The following is a 20487-nucleotide window of genomic DNA, read 5'->3' as shown; positions in this document are numbered from 1 at the left end:
ATCCGACTTCTTTGGAGCAGGTCGTGTTCAGTACCGACTTCTTGGGATGAAGGCTGGTACTGGGGGAGAGCCAACCCTTTGGGTTGGGCTTCTTTGCTTGGATCCTGGGCCCTATTTATTGGGCCAGGGTATGAACAGTGCCCCTACTCGAGCCCAATTTCTTTTTAAGATTTGGGTTCGAGTATCGTACTCGGGATCGTAGCCGATTTGTAAGGGGACCGACGTGATGATTTGAAACCGACGTGACTTTTCGTGACCTTTTGGTTCTGACAGTTACGTCTAATCAAGCGTCGTGTCCGTTAGGGGTGTGCATAGGGATTCAATAGCCTTGGTAACGGTGCATCTTCATTAATGACTGCCCCTATTTTACCATTATGCCCCCTAACGTTCTTATAAATACTTTCCCTCTCTTTCATTGTTTCGTTTCTGCGATCTTTCAAATCTCTTCTTCATTTGTTCGTGCTGCAATCTTGTGTTTCGAAGGCTTTTACTTCCTCCAGTCTTGATTTCAGACTTAAAGGTTAGCTTTTTCCCCTTCTATAACATGCTTTCTATTTGCGTGCCTTTATTTTGTAGGTAGATTGGTTTGTAGGCTTTAGTTCCGTACCCCCTCCCTTTAGAGACCGTGTGTTGATTTTCCTTTTCTTTTTGTAGGTTTCTTGTCACCCCTTTTAAGAAAAGAAAATGGCTTCCGTAGATGTTCTCTCTCAGTGGGTTGATGTCACGGTCCTAGGGGAGGAGCCTTCAGTCGATACCGAGTTTATCACCCACCTTCGCACTCACCACAGAATTTGTACTTCTGAAGAGGATGAGCCGAAGTATGAGTTGGTAGTCCCGAGTCCAGAAGACCGGGTTTGCTTCGGGAGGGCCAACGAGGCGGCCCCTCATTTCTTTTTTATGTATGAGAGTATGGTCTCCCGTTTGGGCGTTTTTCTTCCATTTTCAGAGTTTGAAATGTCTGTGTTATGTCATTGCCGGGTTGCTCCCACCCAGCTTCACCCCAACTCTTGGGGTTTTTTGAAAATTTACCAATTTATCAGCCAGGCCTTAGAGTTCCCGACTTCTCTGAGGATTTTCTTCTATCTCTTCCATATGACCAAGCCCTTCAGTGGGCTAAATAATAAGCAACAGTGGGTGTCCTTCCGAGCCATACAAGGTAGGAGGATTTTCACCCTTTTTGACGAATCCTTCCACGACTTCAAAAGCTATTTTTTCAAAGTGCAAGCTGTAGAGGGCCACCACCCCTTTTTCTTAGATGAGAGTTCTTCTCCTCGCTTTCCTCTATACTGGTTAGAGGCCTCCCCCTGTGAGAAATATGGTCTGGACGACCTGGACGAAGTGGAGGCGGCCATCGTAGAGTTCCTCCGAGAAGTGTGGGGGAGGGCCCCATACTTGGATACTAAAAAATTTCTCCAGGGGTCGCCGACTTTTGTCCAGTCACAACTAGGTAGCTTTTTGCGTTTCTCATTTATTTCCGACTTGCAATTTCTTTTACCGACTTGTCTGACTTTTAGCTACCAATTTGTTTTTGCAGAGATGGCAAAGAAAAACGCTCAAGAGTCTTACCAGAGGGTTCAGGAAGCCAAGGCAAGGTCTCGTGCCAGATCTGGTGGTGCTAGGGCGGTTGTCTCTCCTCCTCCTCCTCCTCGGAACGTCGGGACTCCCTCCCAACCTATTGTAATTTCTTCCTCTGCTTCCTCTCTGCCACCCCCTTCTGTCCGACCTACTCCTGAACCAGAGCCGAAGAAGTGCAAGACCTTAGAGTCTGGCACTTCTGGTGAGGCGGACGCTCTTGCGTTCGTCCGAAAGAACATTTATCCCCATGCTCGTATGAGTATGGATGATGTTTCTGTTCGGCACTACCTCACCACTGTGGTTGAGGAGAGTCTCAAGACGGCGGGGGTTTGTGGCAAACTCTTAGATATATTTGAGAAGACTCCTCTCAGCTCTTTAGGGACGACCTCGAGGGTCGAGGAGCTGGAAGGCAGGCTTCGCATATATCAGGAGCATGAGAGGGAGTTGGAGGGGGAAGTTGCCAAGCTGAAGGAGGAGAGGGACGGCCTCCGGGAGAAGGAGAGAAAATTGCAAGCCCAATGCAACATGGAGGTGGATTTGAGGAAGGCAGCGCAAGCCAGCTACAACAGTTTATTTGCTGATCTTGTGTCTGTAAAGAATGACTTGCTGAATGCCCGGAAGGCCTATACCGAGTTGGAGGACTCTATTGCAGATGGTGCTGATGAGGCTTGGAGGGTTTTTAAGGAGCAGGTCGGAGTCATTGCTCCTGACTTGGACCTTTCTCCTTTGGACCCTGATAAGATTGTTATTGATGGTGCCATCGTGGATCCTCCTGTCCCCGTGGTGGAGTCTGAGTCTGATTTGAAGACTCGGGGGCAGAGGATCATAGAGTCCCCTCCTCGCTCTAAGGACGCTCCGAGTTCTTCTGCCGCTCCTCCGACTTTCTCTCCAACTCCTGGTCCTGGTGGTGGTGATCCTTCTACTCCTCTTGCAAAGAAGTGATTTGTTGGCTATTGGGGGTCCGGCCTGTGGACCCCCCCTTTTTTAAACTCTTTATATTTATTTGTTGATGTTTGAACAATTTTTGGCCTTTTAAGGCCGTAAACAAAACAATTTACGATACCCTTTTTTAATAAGGGTTTAATTTAGCGTTTTAAATAAATTCCCTTTTTGGATAAGGGTTTTGAGTTACCTTATGCGCGCATGCTTTTCTATTCTTTTGATCTTTTCTGGAAAAACCTATTCTTTGGGGCTGGCCTGCTTTTCTGAATCTTTGATCCTTAAGGCAGCCTTACAACTTTTAGTTTTTTCCTATCTCTTTTTTGTTATTCCTGGTACTCAATTTTGTTTTATTGAGTTTTTCGTGACTTAGGCTACTTTTGCGATTCATTTTAATTTTACTCGGTTTCGCATTCCGACTTATGAGTCGGACTGCTCCCGAGTTTATCATGATCGACTTCTATAGCCTCTTTACGCCGACTTGTACCTCGTCGTTTTATCCTGACGACCATCTAGGTCGGTTCATGGGATTTTCACGTTTTGTCGAGCTTAAATCGGCGCGTTTCGTAGAAAGAGAATAAAAAGGGAATTTAAAAGAGATATTTAAAATGAAAGAGATCTTTATTAATTGAGGAGGTACCGTATTGCTACTAAGGGCTTTTGATAATTCATTTTCCCTTAGCCCTTACTATGATGCCTCGTTAAAAACCCTTTTCAGAAAAAACCCTTTGATTTTGGGAAAAAATCATGAAATTGGGAAAAGAGTACATCAGGGAGTAGGGTTCGCTTTTAGCTGTAGTACCTTTTCATATTACAAGCATGTCATGATCTTGGTAACTCGTTGCCGTCAAAGTCGGTTACCCTATAATAGCCTTTTCCTAAGACCTCGTTGATCTTGTATGGTCCTTTCCAATTAGCAGCGAGCTTTCCTTCCCCCGATTTGTTGACTCCAATATCGTTTCTGATTAGGACCAAGTCATCTGGGGTGAAACTCCTTCGAATGACTTTTTTGTTGTATCTCGCGGTCATCCTTTGCCTCAACGCTGCTTCTCTTATCTGGGCTTCTTCTCGGATTTCGGAGAGCAAGTCGAGCTCCTCTTTGTGCCCCTGTATATTCCCGATCTCATCGTGGAAAATCACTCTTGGGCTTTGCTCATTGACCTCTATTGGGATCATGGCTTCTACGCCATAAACTAGTCGGAAGGGTGTTTCTCCAGTGGTGGATTGGGGGGTTGTTCTGTAAGCCCATAGTACTTGTTGGAGCTCTTCAGCCCAAGCTCCTTTCGCATCTTGTAATCTTTTCTTCAGCCCTGCCAGTATGACTTTGTTGGCTGCTTCGGCTTGCCCATTGGCTTGTGGGTGTTCTACTGAGGTGAACTGGTGTTTGATGTTCATACTGGCTACTAGGCTTCTAAAGGTGGAGTCGGTGAACTGGGTTCCGTTATCTGTGGTAATGGAATAAGGTATCCCATACCTTGTGATTATATTTTTGTAGAGAAACCTCCGACTTCTTTGTGCAGTGATGGTGGCCAGTGGTTCTGCTTCTATCCACTTTGTGAAATAATCTATTCCCACTATTAGGTATTTGACTTGTCCTGGCGCCTGGGAAAAAGGACCTAACAAATCCATTCCCCATTTTGCAAAGGGCCATGGGGAGGTGATACTGATGAGCTCCTCTGGGGGGGCCACGTGGAAATTTGCATGCATTTGACACGGTTGGCACCTTTTCACAAAGTCTGTGGCATCTTTCTGCAAGGTTGGCCAGTAGAATCCAGCTCGGATCACCTTTCTGGCTAATGACCTTGCTCCGAGATGGTTCCCGCAGATTCCACTATGTACCTCCTCTAATACCTCGGTGGCTCTTGAGGTCAGTACACACTTTAACAATGGTGTTGATATCCCCCTTCTATAGAGAATATTTTTCACCAAGGTATAGTGTTGTGCTTCCCTTCGGATTTTCTTGGCCTCCTTTTCCTCCTTGGGGAGGATGTCGAATTTCAGGTATTCGACCAAGGGGTTCATCCATTGACAAACCCCAATTTGACGGTTTGTTTTGCCTTGAATTTAGAACATTTTGATAACCTTTTGTCACATTTAGCCTAAGAGTTAGCATGGTTTTGTTATCTCTCCCATGATTGTGCTTAAGTGTAAAAACATGCTTTTTAAGCCTTATCTTGGTGAATTCTAGTTTCTGTTTGATTCCATACGATGCCTTGATGTGTTTGCTAGTAACCTCAGGTTGAAACTAGGCATGGATCAAAGGAAGCAAGGAAGGAAGCATACAAGTGGAGAGAAGCATAAAAAGTCAAAGAAGCAAAGTCAGTCATGCACGCGCACGCGCACAAGGCGCTCGCGCGCACATTGCAGAATCGACCAGGGACGCGCACGCGTACCATGCGCACACGCGCCGATGATGGCACATGACCTCATTAATGCAACACGTGCCTGGCGATTTGAGAGGGTTTCTGAACCCATTTTTGGCGCCAAATTGCTAAGGGAAAGGAATAAAAGGATGAAGGATTAAGGAGAATGAAGGATTCATCACTTAGGATCATTGATCACTTTAGATGTTAGTTACCAATTAGTTTAGTTGAGCTTTGTAGTTAGTTTCTAGAGAGAGAAGCTCTCCCTTCTCTCTAGGATTAGGATTAGGTTTAGGTTAATCTCTCTTCTTAGATCTAGGTTTAACTCATGCTTTGATTCACTTTTCATTTACCAATTCTTAATCTTCTCCTCTTCCTCTTTCTAGATGTGTGCTTTAATAATTGTAATTCTTCATTTTGTTTTTGGATATATTGTTGTTCCTTGGTTTTCTTTCAATAATGCAATTTGAGGTAATTCATGATAATTGTGATTTCCTCGATTGTTGTTGTTAATTCTTTACATTCAATTGTAGTTAGAATTCATTCTTGTTGTGATTGACTATACTTTTCTTTTGTGCCTTCCAAGTGTTTGATGAAATGCTTGGTTGGATTTTAGTATAGATTTTATTCCTCTTGGCCTAGGTAGAGTAATTAGTGACACTTGAGTTATCTAGTTCCTTTGTTGATTGATAATTGGAGAGATTGCTAATTGGTTTGGAGTGCACTAAGGCTAGTCTTTCCTTGGGAGTTGGCTAGGACTTGTGGCTCAAGTCAATTCATCCACTTGACTTTCCTTTAATTAGTAAGGGTTAACTAAGTGGTAGCAATGAACAATTCTCATCACAATTGAGAAGGATAACTAGGATAGGACTTCTAGTTCTCACACCTTACCAAGAGCCTTTTATAGTTGTTAGTTTATTTTCATTGCCATTTACTTTTCGTGCTTCTTATCCAAAACCCCAAAATAACTCATAACCAATAACAAGACACTTCATTGCAAATCCTAGGGAGAACGACCCGAGGTTTGAATACTTCGGTTTATAAATTTTAGGGGTTTGTTTTAGTGACAAATAACTTTTTGTATGAAAGGATTAGTGATTGGTTTAGAAACTATACTTGCAACGAGACTTCATTTGTGAAATTCTAAACCGTCAAAAATCCAATCGTCAAAATGGCGCCGTTGCCGGGGATGAGCAATGGTGTTATGTTATTGGTTATTGTACATATGTGAATAGTGTAAATAGTTTGTCTTTTGCTTGTTTACTATATTTTGTTAGTTTTATTTTGTTTTTCCATAATGAATTCTCACTCTAGCTATGAGTTTGGCTCTAATTGTGTTGTAGGGAATGTGAACTTCAATGCTAACATGTACCAAGGATGGAACACTCCAAGATGGGAGGAGCCTCAAGGAATTGATCACTCCTATTGGCATCAACCTCCGGACACTTATAGGTATAATTTCCATCCTAATGCATGCCAATTTAATGGCTATGGTGGCTCCTTTTATGATAACCAACCACCACCATATGCCTATGACGCATACCCTCAACATGAACCTCAACCATTCTCACAAGCCTTTCATCACCAAACACCACCATATGATCCATATCCATCATATAACCAATCATCCACACCATATCCTTATGGCCATTATGAGCAAGAACCCTTAGAACCACCACTCTATCAAGATCACTACCAAGAACCACCTCAAATCTCACCATCTCCATACCTTTACCAAGAAGAACCACCCTCCTACCATGAACCCTCTCTCCAAAATAATGAACCTTCCTATTTACCCCAAGCCCCAATAGACGAGCCCCTCATCTTGTTACTCCAAGGACAAGAAGCCATGAAGCGGGATACACTTGAGTTTGTGACCAATTTGACCAAGGTGGTGCACACTTTAGCCCACCAATGCTTGAATACTCAAGGTACTTCCGTGACCACATGTGAAAAGTCAAAAGAAGAGCAAAGTATGAAAGTGAAATTGGAAAATTTGGTGGAAAAGGAGGAGTCAAATTTTGTGTTGGAACAATTGGAGAAGCCTATAATCATTGAAGAAAGGGGAGAAGTGGTTGAAGATTTAGGAGATGTTGAAAGTCCAAGGGAATGTAGTCTCATGGAGCACTCTTCCAAGGAGCTTGATATTGAAGTTAAGGAGGGTGCGCAATCTCCAAGGCATATCATCGTTGGAGACTTGGAAGAAGCTTATCAAGAGATGGATTCAATCATGGATGAATTTCTCTCTACAATGGAATCCTCTCCCATTGGATATAGAGTCGAAATTATAGAAGAGTATGCACAACCTCACAAGGAAGATGAGAAGGGCATGGTGTATATTGAAATTGAAGAATATGAAGAGGTTGATCAAGAGATGACCTCGTTCATCAATGAATTTCTATCCAAAATTGAATCGCCTCTCATTAAACAAGATGAAGTTCTTGAAGATAACACCAAGCCACGTAACAAAAAGGATGAGGTTGAAAGTGAAGAAATTCGTCAAGAGGTGGAAATACACAAGGAAGAGCACAAGGAAGTAGACCTTGCATTGTCTAAGTGTGGGGAAGCCTCTCTCCCCAAATTACCATCCAACACAACTTTCAAGTGGGTAAAATTCTTATCCATAAGCTTCACTTTCTCGCCTGAATATGGTTTGATTGAAACGGATGGACAACTTAGAGCTCTTTGTGGAATTAAAAGCAAGAATGAGTTGTGTAGTGGTTGCAAGTTAGGAATTAGGCTCATTGAGGTCAAAGCTTCAAGGTATAGGGATGATGTTGGGACACGAATTACTTTATATGGACCTAGGAGAAAGCATTGGTGGAGTAAAGAGAATTCTATGTGCCAATCACCTTTATGTCAACCGCTCATCCGACAAAACCATGAAACTCAACTAACGGATGGGTGTGAAGACAAGATATGGGATCCCGGTTCGCTATACGAAGATCAACTATGGGGACTCATATCTTGGGTAGAACTTTGCCCAAGCTTGACGAAAATGGTTGGAAATTCTGTCAACCAATTGAGAAGCAAGGATCCTTGGAGATTCAAGGATGAGTACAAACATAAGCCACCATGACAATAAGCATCTCAAGAATGTCCAACTTAAGGACTTAAACTAAAAGTACTAGGTGGGAGACACCCCACCATGGTAAACTCTTTCCATTCCTTTTTAAATTTGCCTAATAAGTGATTTGAGTTACCATTGTAGGTAGATGTTTCATACAAATTTGTTTGTACAATTTAATTGTTAGCTTAGTCACATGCATGTTGTGTTTAGTAGTAGATGAATAATACCAAAAATTGCATTTTTTTTATGAATTCTATGGTGGTTGAGTGAATAAGAGTTGTGAACACTAAGGGGAACACCCAAAAAAAAAAAAAAAGGAGGCGCAGACGCGCACTACATGCGGGCGCGCCAACTATTAGTTCCTGGAAGTTCGCGCGGATGCGCATCTGCCGCGTCCGCGCCGATCTGCTGCTGCAACTGCTTGGGCCAAATTCCAGAGAGTTAAGCCATTTCTGGGCTGGCTCTAGGCCCCAGGCCCAACCCCATCTGCGCGAGCGCGCGCATCGCGCCAGCGCGCCATTTCACGAATTCGTCAATGCACGCGGACGCGCACTTGCCGCGCGCGCGTCCTTGCGCGGTGCCACCAAACTAGGCCATGGACCAGAGAGTTGGGCGTGCCTCAAGCCCATTCTAAGCCTAAGGCCCAATCTCATGTACGCGTGCGCGCACTGTACGCTCACGCGTAGTTCTCCATTCCCCTCAATGCCCGCGGCCGCGTACTTGCCGCGTGCGCGCAGGTCTAGTAGCGCAACCTTCAGGCCATTCTCCAGAGAGTTAGGCCTGGGTTGGGCCAACTCTAAGCCCCTAGCCCAACTCCATGCACGCGTGCGCGCACGGTACGCGCACGCACCCTTTCCTATTTCGCTCACCCTCGCCTAAGCGCGTTGTACGCGCACGCGTAAGAGCCCATTTTTCTCAATGGGCGCGGACGCGCAAGGTGCGCGCACGCGCCAATTCAAAAATCGGGATAACCCTACCTCGCGAAGCACACTGCGCAGTCGCGCAACCCATCCCTCTCAACCTCCATCTTCTTCCCCTCGCCCCATCTACCATCGCAGCAGCAGCACCGCCTCCGCCGCCGCGCCACCTTCACCGCCGGCGACTCGCCCTCACTCACCCTCAACCCCTCTTCCCTTCTCACCACTACCCGTTCTCTCTCTCCCTCTCACCCCTCTTAACCGCGCCGTGACCGAGCCCTCCGCCGCCGCCCCGTCTTCACAAAGCCTATCGTTGCACCTCCCATTGATCCTCGGGTTTAGCATCGAGGACGATACTTAATCTTAAGTGTGGGGAGGGCACCGGTAGCATTATTTGGGAACCGGTGAACTCTTTTTCGGCCTAGTTATCTCATTTTGCACATTTTTGTATATATTTTGATGCATTTCTAGTTTGCTTTGGATACTTTTATTGCTTATTTTGGATTTTAGATATTTTGATGCTTTTGGATATTTTTAGATATTTTGGATGATAGATTCCATATTTTAGTTTGATTTTCCTTTATACATTTTTGCACATCTCCTTTTGTATATTCTCCCTTTAGTTTGTGGTTGTGATTAGAAATCATGTTTTAAGTAAAACTTAGTCACCCTTTTTGCATAAGAAATTGGTTTTGTGTGAAAAAGAAAAGGGTAAACTAAAAAAAAAAAAAAAATTTGAATTTTTTCAATCACAACAATGCTTAGTCAAACATTGAGTTTTTTTTCAAGAAAGTTTAAATATAGGGCATTAACCCAATTGATTGAAAGAAAATTTTTGAAACTTGCTTGAAATTCATACCTTTTGAAGCATGTATTGAATTGAGAACACAAGCTTGTGAGACTTGAGCCTATTGATGTGGTTACATTTTATAACCACTTATTTTCCATTCTTGTGTGAAATTGTTCTCTTTCCATGATTGTGATCCTTAATTTGCTTGATTCTATATATCCGTTTATTTCTTGTGTTTGTGCATTTATATGATTGAGGCCATTATTTCATTTGCCACTTACCCAAATAGCCAACCTTTTACTCTCCATTGTTAGCCAATTTCGAGCCTATGCTTAACCAACTCATCCTTATTTTAGCTCATTACAAGCCCAAGGCGGAAAACCAATGAAAAGTCCTTGTTTGGATCCTTGATTGGCTTAGGCTAGTGAGAGTGTGTATTATTCAAGTTGGTGAGGCTTGGGAACATTGGATGGGATAAAAAGGGGCAATACACTTTTATGTTTAGGAATTGGGCACATATTCATGTATTAATCAAATGTAGAGACCTTATGCATTGATGTTCTTGTATTTAGTTTGAAAAAAAAAAATATATATATATATATATATATATATAAAGGAAAGAAAAGAAAAAAAAATGATGATGAAAAGAAAAATAAAATGAAAGAAAAAAAAAACAGAAGAGAAAAAAAAATAATAAAAGGGGACAAAATGCCCCAAAGTGAAGTCAATAAAAAGGAATCAATGCATAAGTGTTGTGAAATGAAAAGAAAATGCATGAGTATGTAAGAAAAAGTGAAGAATGGGTAGTTAGAATAGCTCGCATTTGTATAGGTCATTAATTAGGTTAGGTGGGAAAGTCTATGCTAATCAAAGACTCAAATCCTAGCCCACTTGACCATAAATGATCCTACCTTGACCCTAACCCCATTACAACCTAAATGAAAGACCTCATGATGAATGTATGCATGCATTGAATAAATGTTGATTGTTAGAAGAAAATCAAATCTTGGAAAACATGATTAGAAGAGAATTGAGTGAATTAACCCTTAAACACTTGAGTGAATAGAGCGGATACACATCCGGTGAGGGTTCAAAAGTTCAACCACATGTCTTCACCCACATTATCTATATCCTTGCAAGTTTGAACTCCTTTTAACAATTCAATACAATTGTGGTTTGGACTTGGCCCTTATTACTTAGCTCTTGTACTTACACATGCTCTCTTGGGAATTGATTTGTTTGAACAAAGCATTTCCAATTGCTTTAGATAGTTGCATTTAGATAGGACTCATATAGTTTAGTTGCATTCAATAAATGCCATACCCCTTAGCTCCTTCTTATTTTAGCATGAGGACATGCTAAGGCTTAAGTGTGGGGAGGTTGACAAACCCCAATTTGACGGTTTGTTTTGCCTTGAATTTAGAACATTTTGATAACCTTTTGTCACATTTAGCCTAAGAGTTAGCATGGTTTTGTTATCTCTCCCATGATTGTGCTTAAGTGTAAAAACATGCTTTTTAAGCCTTATCTTGGTGAATTCTAGTTTCTGTTTGATTCCATACGATGCCTTGATGTGTTTGCTAGTAACCTCAGGTTGAAACTAGGCATGGATCAAAGGAAGCAAGGAAGGAAGCATACAAGTGGAGAGAAGCATAAAAAGTCAAAGAAGCAAAGTCAGTCATGCACGCGCACAAGGCGCTCGCGCGCACATTGCAGAATCGACCAGGGACGCACACGCGTACCATGCGCGCACGCGCCGATGATGGCACATGACCTCATTAATGCAACACGTGCCTGGCGATTTGAGAGGGTTTCTGAACCCATTTTTGGCGCCAAATTGCTAAGGGAAAGGAATAAAAGGATGAAGGATTAAGGAGAATGAATTATTCATCACTTAGGATCATTGATCACTTTAGATGTTAGTTACCAATTAGTTTAGTTGAGCTTTGTAGTTAGTTTCTAGAGAGAGAAGCTCTCCCTTCTCTCTAGGATTAGGATTAGGTTTAGGTTAATCTCTCTTCTTAGATCTAGGTTTAACTCATGCTTTGATTCACTTTTCATTTACCAATTCTTAATCTTCTCCTCTTCCTCTTTCTAGATGTGTGCTTTAATAATTGTAATTCTTCATTTTGTTTTGGATATATTGTTGTTCCTTGGTTTTCTTTCAATAATGCAATTTGAGGTAATTCATGATAATTGTGATTTCCTTGATTGTTGTTGTTAATTCTTTACATTCAATTGTAGTTAGAATTCATTCTTGTTGTGATTGACTATACTTTTCTTTTGTGCCTTCCAAGTGTTTGATGAAATGCTTGGTTGGATTTTAGTATAGATTTTGTTCCTCTTGGCCTAGGTAGAGTAATTAGTGACACTTGAGTTATCTAGTTCCTTTGTTGATTGATAATTGGAGAGATTGCTAATTGGTTTGGAGTGCACTAAGGCTAGTCTTTCCTTGGGAGTTGGCTAGGACTTGTGGCTCAAGTCAATTCATCCACTTGACTTTCCTTTAATTAGTAAGGGTTAACTAAGTGGTAGCAATGAACAATTCTCATCACAATTGAGAAGGATAACTAGGATAGGACTTCTAGTTCTCACACCTTACCAAGAGCCTTTTATAGTTGTTAGTTTATTTTCATTGCCATTTACTTTTCGTGCTTCTTATCCAAAACCCCAAAATAACTCATAACCAATAACAAGACACTTCATTGCAAATCCTAGGGAGAACGACCCGAGGTTTGAATACTTCGGTTTATAAATTTTAGGGGTTTGTTTTAGTGACAAACAACTTTTTGTATGAAAGGATTAGTGATTGGTTTAGAAACTATACTTGCAACGAGACTTCATTTGTGAAATTCTAAACCGTCAAAAATCCAATCATCATCCATCCGAGGTTTAATCCGACCACTTCAAAGACTTCTTGTTTGTCTTTCATTTTTACCACTGAAGGTTCCTGGAGAGTTTCTTGGATCAGGCTTCTGTTATTTCCTCCTGGCTTGGTACTTGCTAACTTGGATAGGGCGTCTGCTCTGCTGTTTAGGTCCCGAGTTATGTGCGTAACATCAGTTTCTGCAAAGCGCCCAAGGTGTTCCAGAGTTTTTTCCAAGTATCTCTTCATATTTGGGTCTTTTGCCTGATACTCTCCACTTATTTGGGAGGTCACCACTTGAGAGTCACTGTGTATCATTACCTTCGTAGCACCGACTTCTTCTGCCAGCTTCAATTCTGCAATCAAGGCTTCATATTCTGCCTGATTATTTGAAGCTGGGAATTCAAACTTGAGGGAAACCTCTATCTAGGTTCCCCTTTCATCTACCAATATTATGCCTGCGCCACTTCCTGTTTTATTGGAGGATCCATCTACATAGAGTTCCCATGTAGTTGGTTTATCCTCTTGATCCCCTGCATATTCTGCAATGAAGTCGGCGAGGCACTGGGCTTTAATCGCCGTCCGAGTTTCGTACTTCAAGTCAAACTCGGAGAGCTCTATTGCCCATTGAACCATTCTTCCTGCAACATCCGTCTTTTGGAGGATTTGCTTCATGGGTTGGTTCGTGCGGACTCTTATTGTGTGAGCTTGAAAGTAAGGCCGTAGCCTTCGAGAGGCTACCACTAAGGAGTAGGCAAATTTCTCTAATTTGTGATACCTTAGCTCAGGGCCCTGTAGAACTTTACTGATGAAATAGATTGGGTGTTGACCGTCCTCGTTTTCTCTTATCAAGGCTGCTGAGACAGCCTTGTCCGCCACGGATAGGTATAGGACGAGGTCTTTTCCGGCTACAGGTCGGGTCAAAATAGGAGGTTGGCTCAAAAACTTTTTGAACTCCTGGAACGCCTCCTCGCATTCGGGAGTCCATTCAAACTGGTGTCCCTTTCTCAATAGGGAGAACAGTGGAAGGGATCTTAGTGCTGATCCTGCCAAAAATCTGGAGAGAGCTGCTAGCCGGCCATTCAGCTGTTGGACCTCTCTCAAACAAGTCGGGCTTTTCATTTCTAGGATAGCTCTACACTTGTCGGGATTGGCTTCGATCCCTCTTTGTGTTAGCATGAATCCTAGAAATTTTCCTGCTTCCACCGCGAAGGCGCACTTTGCAGGATTTAGTCTCATCCCGTGCAACCTTATGGTGTCAAAGACTTGTGAAAGGTCAGACAAGAGGTCGACTTCTTTCTTGGTCTTTACCAGCATATCGTCGACGTACACTTCCATTAAGCTCCCTAGGTGAGGGGCAAACACCTTATTCATCAGCCTCTGATATGTGGCCCCTGCATTTTTCAATCCAAATGGCATGACCACGTAGCAAAAGTTAGCTCTGGGCGTGATGAATGATGTTTTTTCCTGGTCTGGTTCATACATCGGGATTTGGTTATACCCTGAGTAGGCGTCCATGAACGACAAGTATTGATACCCCGAGCTAGAGTCTACTAGGGCGTCAATGCTTGGTAGTGGATAAGGGTCCTTGGGACATGCCTTATTTAAGTCGGTATAGTCGACGCACATTCTCCATTTACCATTTTGTTTTTTGACTAGCACTACATTGGCTAGCCATGTTGGATACTTGACTTCTCTGATGAAACTGGCTTCTAGGAGCGCTTGTACTTGCTCCTCTACTATTAGAGCTCGCTCTGGGCCGAGCTTGCGTCTTCGTTGTTGTACAGGTCGAGATCCCGAGTAGACCGAGAGCTTGTGGGACATGAGTTCGGGATCTATCCCAGGCATGTCGAAGGCCTTCCAGGCGAAGAGATCGGAATTATCTCTTAGGAGCTTAATCAATTCTTGTCTTAGGGTTTCCCCCAGGTTGGTTCCTATGTGAGTGTTTTTTCCTTCCTCTTCTCCGACCTGAATCTCCTCGGTTTTTCCTCCGGGTCGTGGTCGCAGCTCTTCTTTAATCCTCGCTCCACCGAGCTCTATTGCGTGAACTTCTTTGCCTTTTCCCCTCAAGTTTAGGCTTTCATTGTAGCATTTCCTTGCCTGCTTCTGATCTCCCCTCACCGTTGCTATCCCCGCTGAGGTCGGGAATTTCATGCAGAGGTGGGGTGTCGATACCACCGCTCCGAGTCGATTAAGGGTAGCTCTGCCGATTAAAGCATTATAGGCCGACCCCACGTCGATGACTATGAAGTCTATACTCAGAGTCTTTGATTTCTCCCCCTTTCCAAAGGTGGTATGGAGGGGCAAAAATCCTAGTGGCTTTATTGGCGTGTCGCCTAATCCGTACAGGGTGTCGGGGTAGGCTCTTAACTCTTTCTCATCTAACCCTAGTTTGTCAAAATCGGGCTTAAAGAGGATGTCCGCTGAGCTTCCTTGGTCTACTAGTGTTCTGTGTAGATGGGCATTTGCCAGGATCATGGTAATTACCACTGGGTCGTCGTGCCCAGGGATTATTCCTCGCCCATCTTCCTTTGTGAATGAAATGGTTGGAAGGTCGGAGGACCGCTCTCCGACCTGGTAAACTCTCTTGAGATGTCTTTTACGAGAAGATTTTCTGAGTCCCCCTCCCGCAAACCCTCCTGAGATCATATGGATATGTCTCTCCGGAGTTTGTGGTGGTGGGTCTTTTCTATCCATATCATCTCGCTTTCTTTTTCCATGACTGTCCGACCTTTCTATGAGATATCTGTCAAGCCGACCTTCTCTGGCCAGTTTTTCTATCACATTTTTAAGGTCGTAATAGTCGTTTGTGGAGTGCCCATATATCTTATGGTACTCACAGTAATCACCGCGGCTCCCCCCTCTTTTATTTTTAATGGGCCTGGGAGGAGGCAGCCTTTCGGTATTACAAATTTCTCTATATACATCCACTACAGGAACTTTCAGTGGAGTATAAGAGTGATATTTTCTTGGCCTATCGAGGCCGAGTTCTTCCTTCTTCTTAGCTTCCCTCTCCCTCTCTTTCGTTGAGGGAGGGTGACCAGGTCGCCAACTCGGATCTCTTAGCCTAGCATTTTCTTCCATATTGATGTACTTTTCAGCTCTTTCCTGTACATCACTTAAAGAGGCGGGGTGTCTTTTTGATATGGACTGTGAGAAGGGACCTTCTCTAAGACCATTGACTAGCCCCATGATGACTGCTTCGGTGGGCAGGTCTTGAATCTCCAGACATGCTTTGTTGAACCTTTCCATATAGGCCCGTAAGGACTCCCCGACCTCCTGTTTTATTCCCAGGAGACTTGGTGCATGTTTTACTTTGTCTTTCTGGATGGAGAACCTCATCAAGAACTTTTTTGAGAGGTCTTCAAAACTGGTAATTGACCTCGGAGGGAGGCTGTTGAACCACTTCATCGCTGCTTTTGACAAGGTTGTCGGAAAAGCTTTGCATCGCGTAGCGTCAGAAGCGTCAGCCAGATACATCCGACTTTTAAAGTTGCTCAGATGATGCTTTGGATCAGTGGTTCCGTCGTAGAGGTCCATATCGGGGCTTCTAAAGTTTCTCGGAACTTTTGCCCTCATTATGTCCTCGCTAAAAGGATCTTTCTCCCCTAAGGGCGAATCTTCTCTACCGTCGTGGGAGTTCTGACCTTTGAGGGAGGATTCTAACTTTAAGAGTTTTCTTTCTAACTCTTTTCGTCGCTCCATCTCCTCTTTTAGGTTCTTTTCGGTATCCTTTTGTCGTTCCCGTTCCTGTTCTAGCTGCTCGAGGCGACTGTGGACTAATCCCATGAGCTCAATTGCGTGGGATGGTCCTTCTTTTTCTGATTCGTGCCTCTCCGAGGAATTTACCTTCGGATTTTTTATTCCGGAGGTGCCTTCCCTGTGTTGATCATTGGCTTCCTGGTGAAGGGTCTGGTCTGCCTCATTGTTTCCAGTGTTCAGATTCTCTTGTTCAGAATCTGTCTCCACATGACCCTCTTCAGGGGATCTATCCGCCATCACTGGTTGATCTCTCGGGTCCCCGGCAACGGCGCCAATGTTACGGTGGGTAACCGGAGATTAATGGGCTGGATGGCGTTGGTTGGCCCAAACGTATGAAGGAGGTGGCTTTCGAGTGGATCTGGTACTCGGTGTTCCTCCGTCCGACTTGTACGTGAGAAAGAATGGGGGGTGGTACCTGCAAAGACACTCCGATGCCTAAGTTAGCAAGAGTGTGAGCAGGTTAGAGAGTATTGGAACTTAGAGATACCTGAATGGTGTCAGTGTATTTATAGTGGTGAACCAATAACCACCGCTGAAGTAGTGCCACCTTTTTAGGTGGATAACCGTTCCCATATCTTAGGGAGGTTAAGATATGGCTCTATGAAGTGGTTAGAGAGTTTCTAGGGGCAGTTACTCATTCGAATGAGTGTTATCTGCCAGCTAACCCTCGTATCCGACTTCTTTGGAGCAGGTCGTGTTCAGTACCGACTTCTTGGGATGAAGGCTGGTACTGGGGGAGAGCCAACCCTTTGAGTTGGGCTTCTTTGCTTGGATCCTAGGCCCTATTTATTGGGCCAGGGTATGAACAATTATAATTAATTCTATTTACAGAAAAGATTCATAAAAGAAATTAGAAATCTGATTTTAATTTGATTTAGTGAAAAAAAATATATAGCAAAATGAAAAACAAAAGCATCAAAGAACGAATAATTCGGAAGGCAGAGGGTACCGTATGACACAGTATTTGAGCTTAGAAATGAGGGTTATGGCAGCTTATACCTTTATTTTAGGCATGTAGTTTGTCTTTCTTTTCTATCTTTTAGCGTGCCAGTTGTGTTTTAGATTTTTCGTAGATTCTGCATGTGGCCATATTCGGCTTTTAGAACATAATAAAGGGTTTCAGGGTTTCTTTTAATTTTTTCTTTTTTTTGTTACAATAGATGTGTAAAAGACTAAAAGGACCAGATTTTTACATTATGGTAGAATAAAGCAAAACATGTTTGTTATTCTGATATTCTTGATAACAAAAGGAAATAAAGGAAGGAAAATACGATTTAATGCTAGTATATAAATATTTTTACACGTTATTATACATCTCGTTAACTTGTTTATTGTAAAAATAAGATATGTTTATACCTATCTTAATTATAGTTATAATTGAACAACTAAAAAAATGATATTTTCAAATTAAATCATATCTACAGGTAGCATTCAGCATGCTATCAAGAAAATTCACTCATGACAATTAGTTGGCACCTTCACAACCCAATTTTTATCAACAAGAAGATTTGGTGACTTCAAATCACGGTGTACAATCACTGGAGTGCAGTTGTGCAAATAGCTCATTCCTCAGGCCTGAAGAAGATTAAAGAGATATGTCACATCAACTCAATTTCACTGATTATGGCAATAATTTACTTAAAGAAACTACATTGCAAGAAAACAAAACAGAATCTTACAATATCAAGGGCCATCCTCAACCGCCTTCGCTCATCTAATTGATTGTTTGGTCGAGGAATTAGTCTGTACAAACTTCCTCTGCATAGGAAATATACAGTTCAGACTTCAGAGTCATTAAAAGTAATCCTTCCAGAACAACATTAATCAAAATAATAAAAACTCCTGGAAAAGTGTAACAGTCCAACACAATATATAGTAAGGTAAATTGTGTCTAAATTAACCAAATAATAACTGAAATTTTCATCTTATTTTTGCTTATTACGTCTCAATTGACATTTGAGCTATTAACAGCATACATCAGATATTTTAGATGTTCATTTAGAAGTAATCTTTTTGGCCTGCATAGCACTATTCTGTACCAATGATCATATACTAAGATCTATTTGGAATACAGAGTCTCATATGAATCTCAGGAAATAAGGAATCTTAAGTTACCTGGGAAGAAATTCAGTAACAATAGAAAGATGCGGACGTCGAGTAACTGCTCCCATGAAGAGAACAACATTTGGATGCCTCAGTCTTTTCATTATTTGAACCTATGGCAACTTACATCATATGTTAAATATGCAGTAAAATCATATAAATTCATGAAAATGCACAACTAGTTTTGGCATTCATAAAAGAATTAAACAAAATCCTTTTTTTGAATAAGTATAGTCAACTGCATGAGCTAAATAACTCCAATGTGCTAACCCTACTTCTTAGTCTCCATCTAATATATTCTTTCCATATATATATGTTCTCTTATATATACATTCATGCACCACTATATTCTCAAATTGCATTAGGAAATCTATTCATAGAGAGAAGAGAAGCACACAAGATGGAAGTATATAACAACAATAGAAGCTATAAAATGTTGGAGAAATAAAACAAGGATTACATCAAAGAGCTTCGAAATGGTCAATCTTCACCATGAACTTCTAAAAAAATGCAATTCAACAGGACAAAGTATTTAATCCAACTTTCAAATTATCCTGGGACAAATACAATAGCAATCTAAATAAAGTATTGCAGCTATCTGAGATGTCATTATGGAGCATAAAAATCACAACTGATAGTTGTAAATGTGTACTAAATGAAATCATTCATCAACAAAGATAAACATATGAGTAGAAACTACAAAAAGAGACACTAATGAAATATTACCTCACTTTTGAATTCTTCAAGTCATTCACCAGATATATCTTGATCAAGAAATCTTTTTAAAGCAACTTCCTACAAACCAAAGCAGAGACCTGATGTAAATGAAAGAATTCAAAAACCGACAGCCTAACAGAAAAACACAACAAAAAATGACAAACATAAAAGGTAGTCAAGTATAAGGTATTGATTACTTTTGTTAAGGGTAAAAATGAAACTGAAGCCAAAAATTTCTTGGGCCTTGCTTAGTTAAGAAAAAAAAATTACATTTTATAATTTGTTTGTTGAAAATACAATTTGAATTGTAAGATAGATATGGAATGTATGCCTGAATAGGAATAAAACTCACTGTTCCACGCCATTCACCACGGTATACCTCCCCATACGATCCTGAATGCAAAAAATAGGCCACCAAAATGTAATTGTAGCCATCATATGGGAATTTATATGTATAAAACTATAAATAACACCATATAACAAAAGAAAGCAACCAAATCTTATAGAGCAAAGTACAGTTAATACCAAGTCCGATATGTTCACCCAGTGTGATTTCCTCCAACGGAATGTCATACTCGGCAACATCATCAAATGTAAAATCAGATTTTGTACTGTCATTGCTTACTATAGATCTATCAGGTATTCTATCACCTTCTGAATTTGCTCCTACCACAATATTCTGACCATCACCACTACCCTTCGGCTCATAAACAGTGCCATCCATGTGTCCGTCACTTCGACTGCCTTGCTCATACTGTTTCTGACAGCTGCAGTGGTTGCTACTACAGCTGCAGCAGTTGCAGTGGCCGCTGCAGCTACTGGAAGCTCAATGTTCGAGTCAGTGTTTGACTTTGTTACAGCAGCAACCATAGAGCAAGCAACAACAGCAGCAGCTGCTGCTGCAGCCGCCGCAACTGGAACATTTTTCCCATATGTTACCTGGGATGGTGTATGTTGTACAGCTGCTAACTTCGGATCAAGAAGAAGGTTTATTCCTAAACCTTCAACAGGCTTAGAGTGCTCCGGCTGGCTGTTTGAACTTCCTTTCGGATGAACTCTGTGGTGAGGCAAAGTAGGACCGAGATTTTCGTCAACCTGAGTCTCTTGTCCACTTTCTGGTTTGTGTTCATCTTTTTCTTCAGTTGGGGAGCCTAACTCGTGATAAACTTCAGAAAATAAATTTGGAGGAGCAATGACACCACTTTCAAGTAAAAAATCATGGAGCTAAGTGAGGATTTTCCATGGCAGCATCAATCATATATAATGAAACATCTTTGACTTTCATTCTGCCCACAGCAGGGAACTCTTTGCAAATGGATTTGCAAATGTTTGTAAACCTCTTTTTTGTTTTTCTTAGTTTGTAGCATGATAATAGTTGAGATATA

The 20487-nt window shown here is 41.9% G+C and overlaps 1 protein-coding gene and 1 pseudogene across 2 annotated transcripts; one reads left to right on the top strand and one right to left on the bottom strand.

Moving 5' to 3' along the window:
- Positions 1-684: 684 nt before the first annotated feature.
- LOC148566098 (uncharacterized) lies at positions 685-2517 on the top strand. Its single transcript, XM_088488201.1, has 2 exons — positions 685-1447; positions 1535-2517. The coding sequence occupies exons 1-2, from the start codon at positions 685-687 to the stop codon at positions 2515-2517; spliced, it is 1746 nt and encodes a 581-aa protein (XP_088344327.1).
- Positions 2518-17536: 15019 nt separating this feature from the next.
- On the bottom strand, positions 17537-20475 carry LOC107641212 (putative serine/threonine-protein kinase SIS8; annotated as a pseudogene). Its single transcript, XR_015883534.1, has 6 exons — positions 19628-20475; positions 19455-19495; positions 19112-19180; positions 18398-18498; positions 17962-18040; positions 17537-17857 (listed from the first exon to the last, which is right to left on the bottom strand). The product of XR_015883534.1 is annotated as a putative serine/threonine-protein kinase SIS8 (transcript).
- Positions 20476-20487: the final 12 nt, after the last annotated feature.

This window comes from Arachis ipaensis, chromosome B5 (assembly GCF_059453495.1).
Source record: "Arachis ipaensis isolate K30076 ecotype BB chromosome B5, ASM5945349v1, whole genome shotgun sequence".
Lineage (NCBI taxonomy): Eukaryota > Viridiplantae > Streptophyta > Magnoliopsida > Fabales > Fabaceae > Arachis > Arachis ipaensis.
Note: the sequence above shows the minus strand (reverse complement) of the source record. Positions and strands in the feature narration are given on the sequence as shown.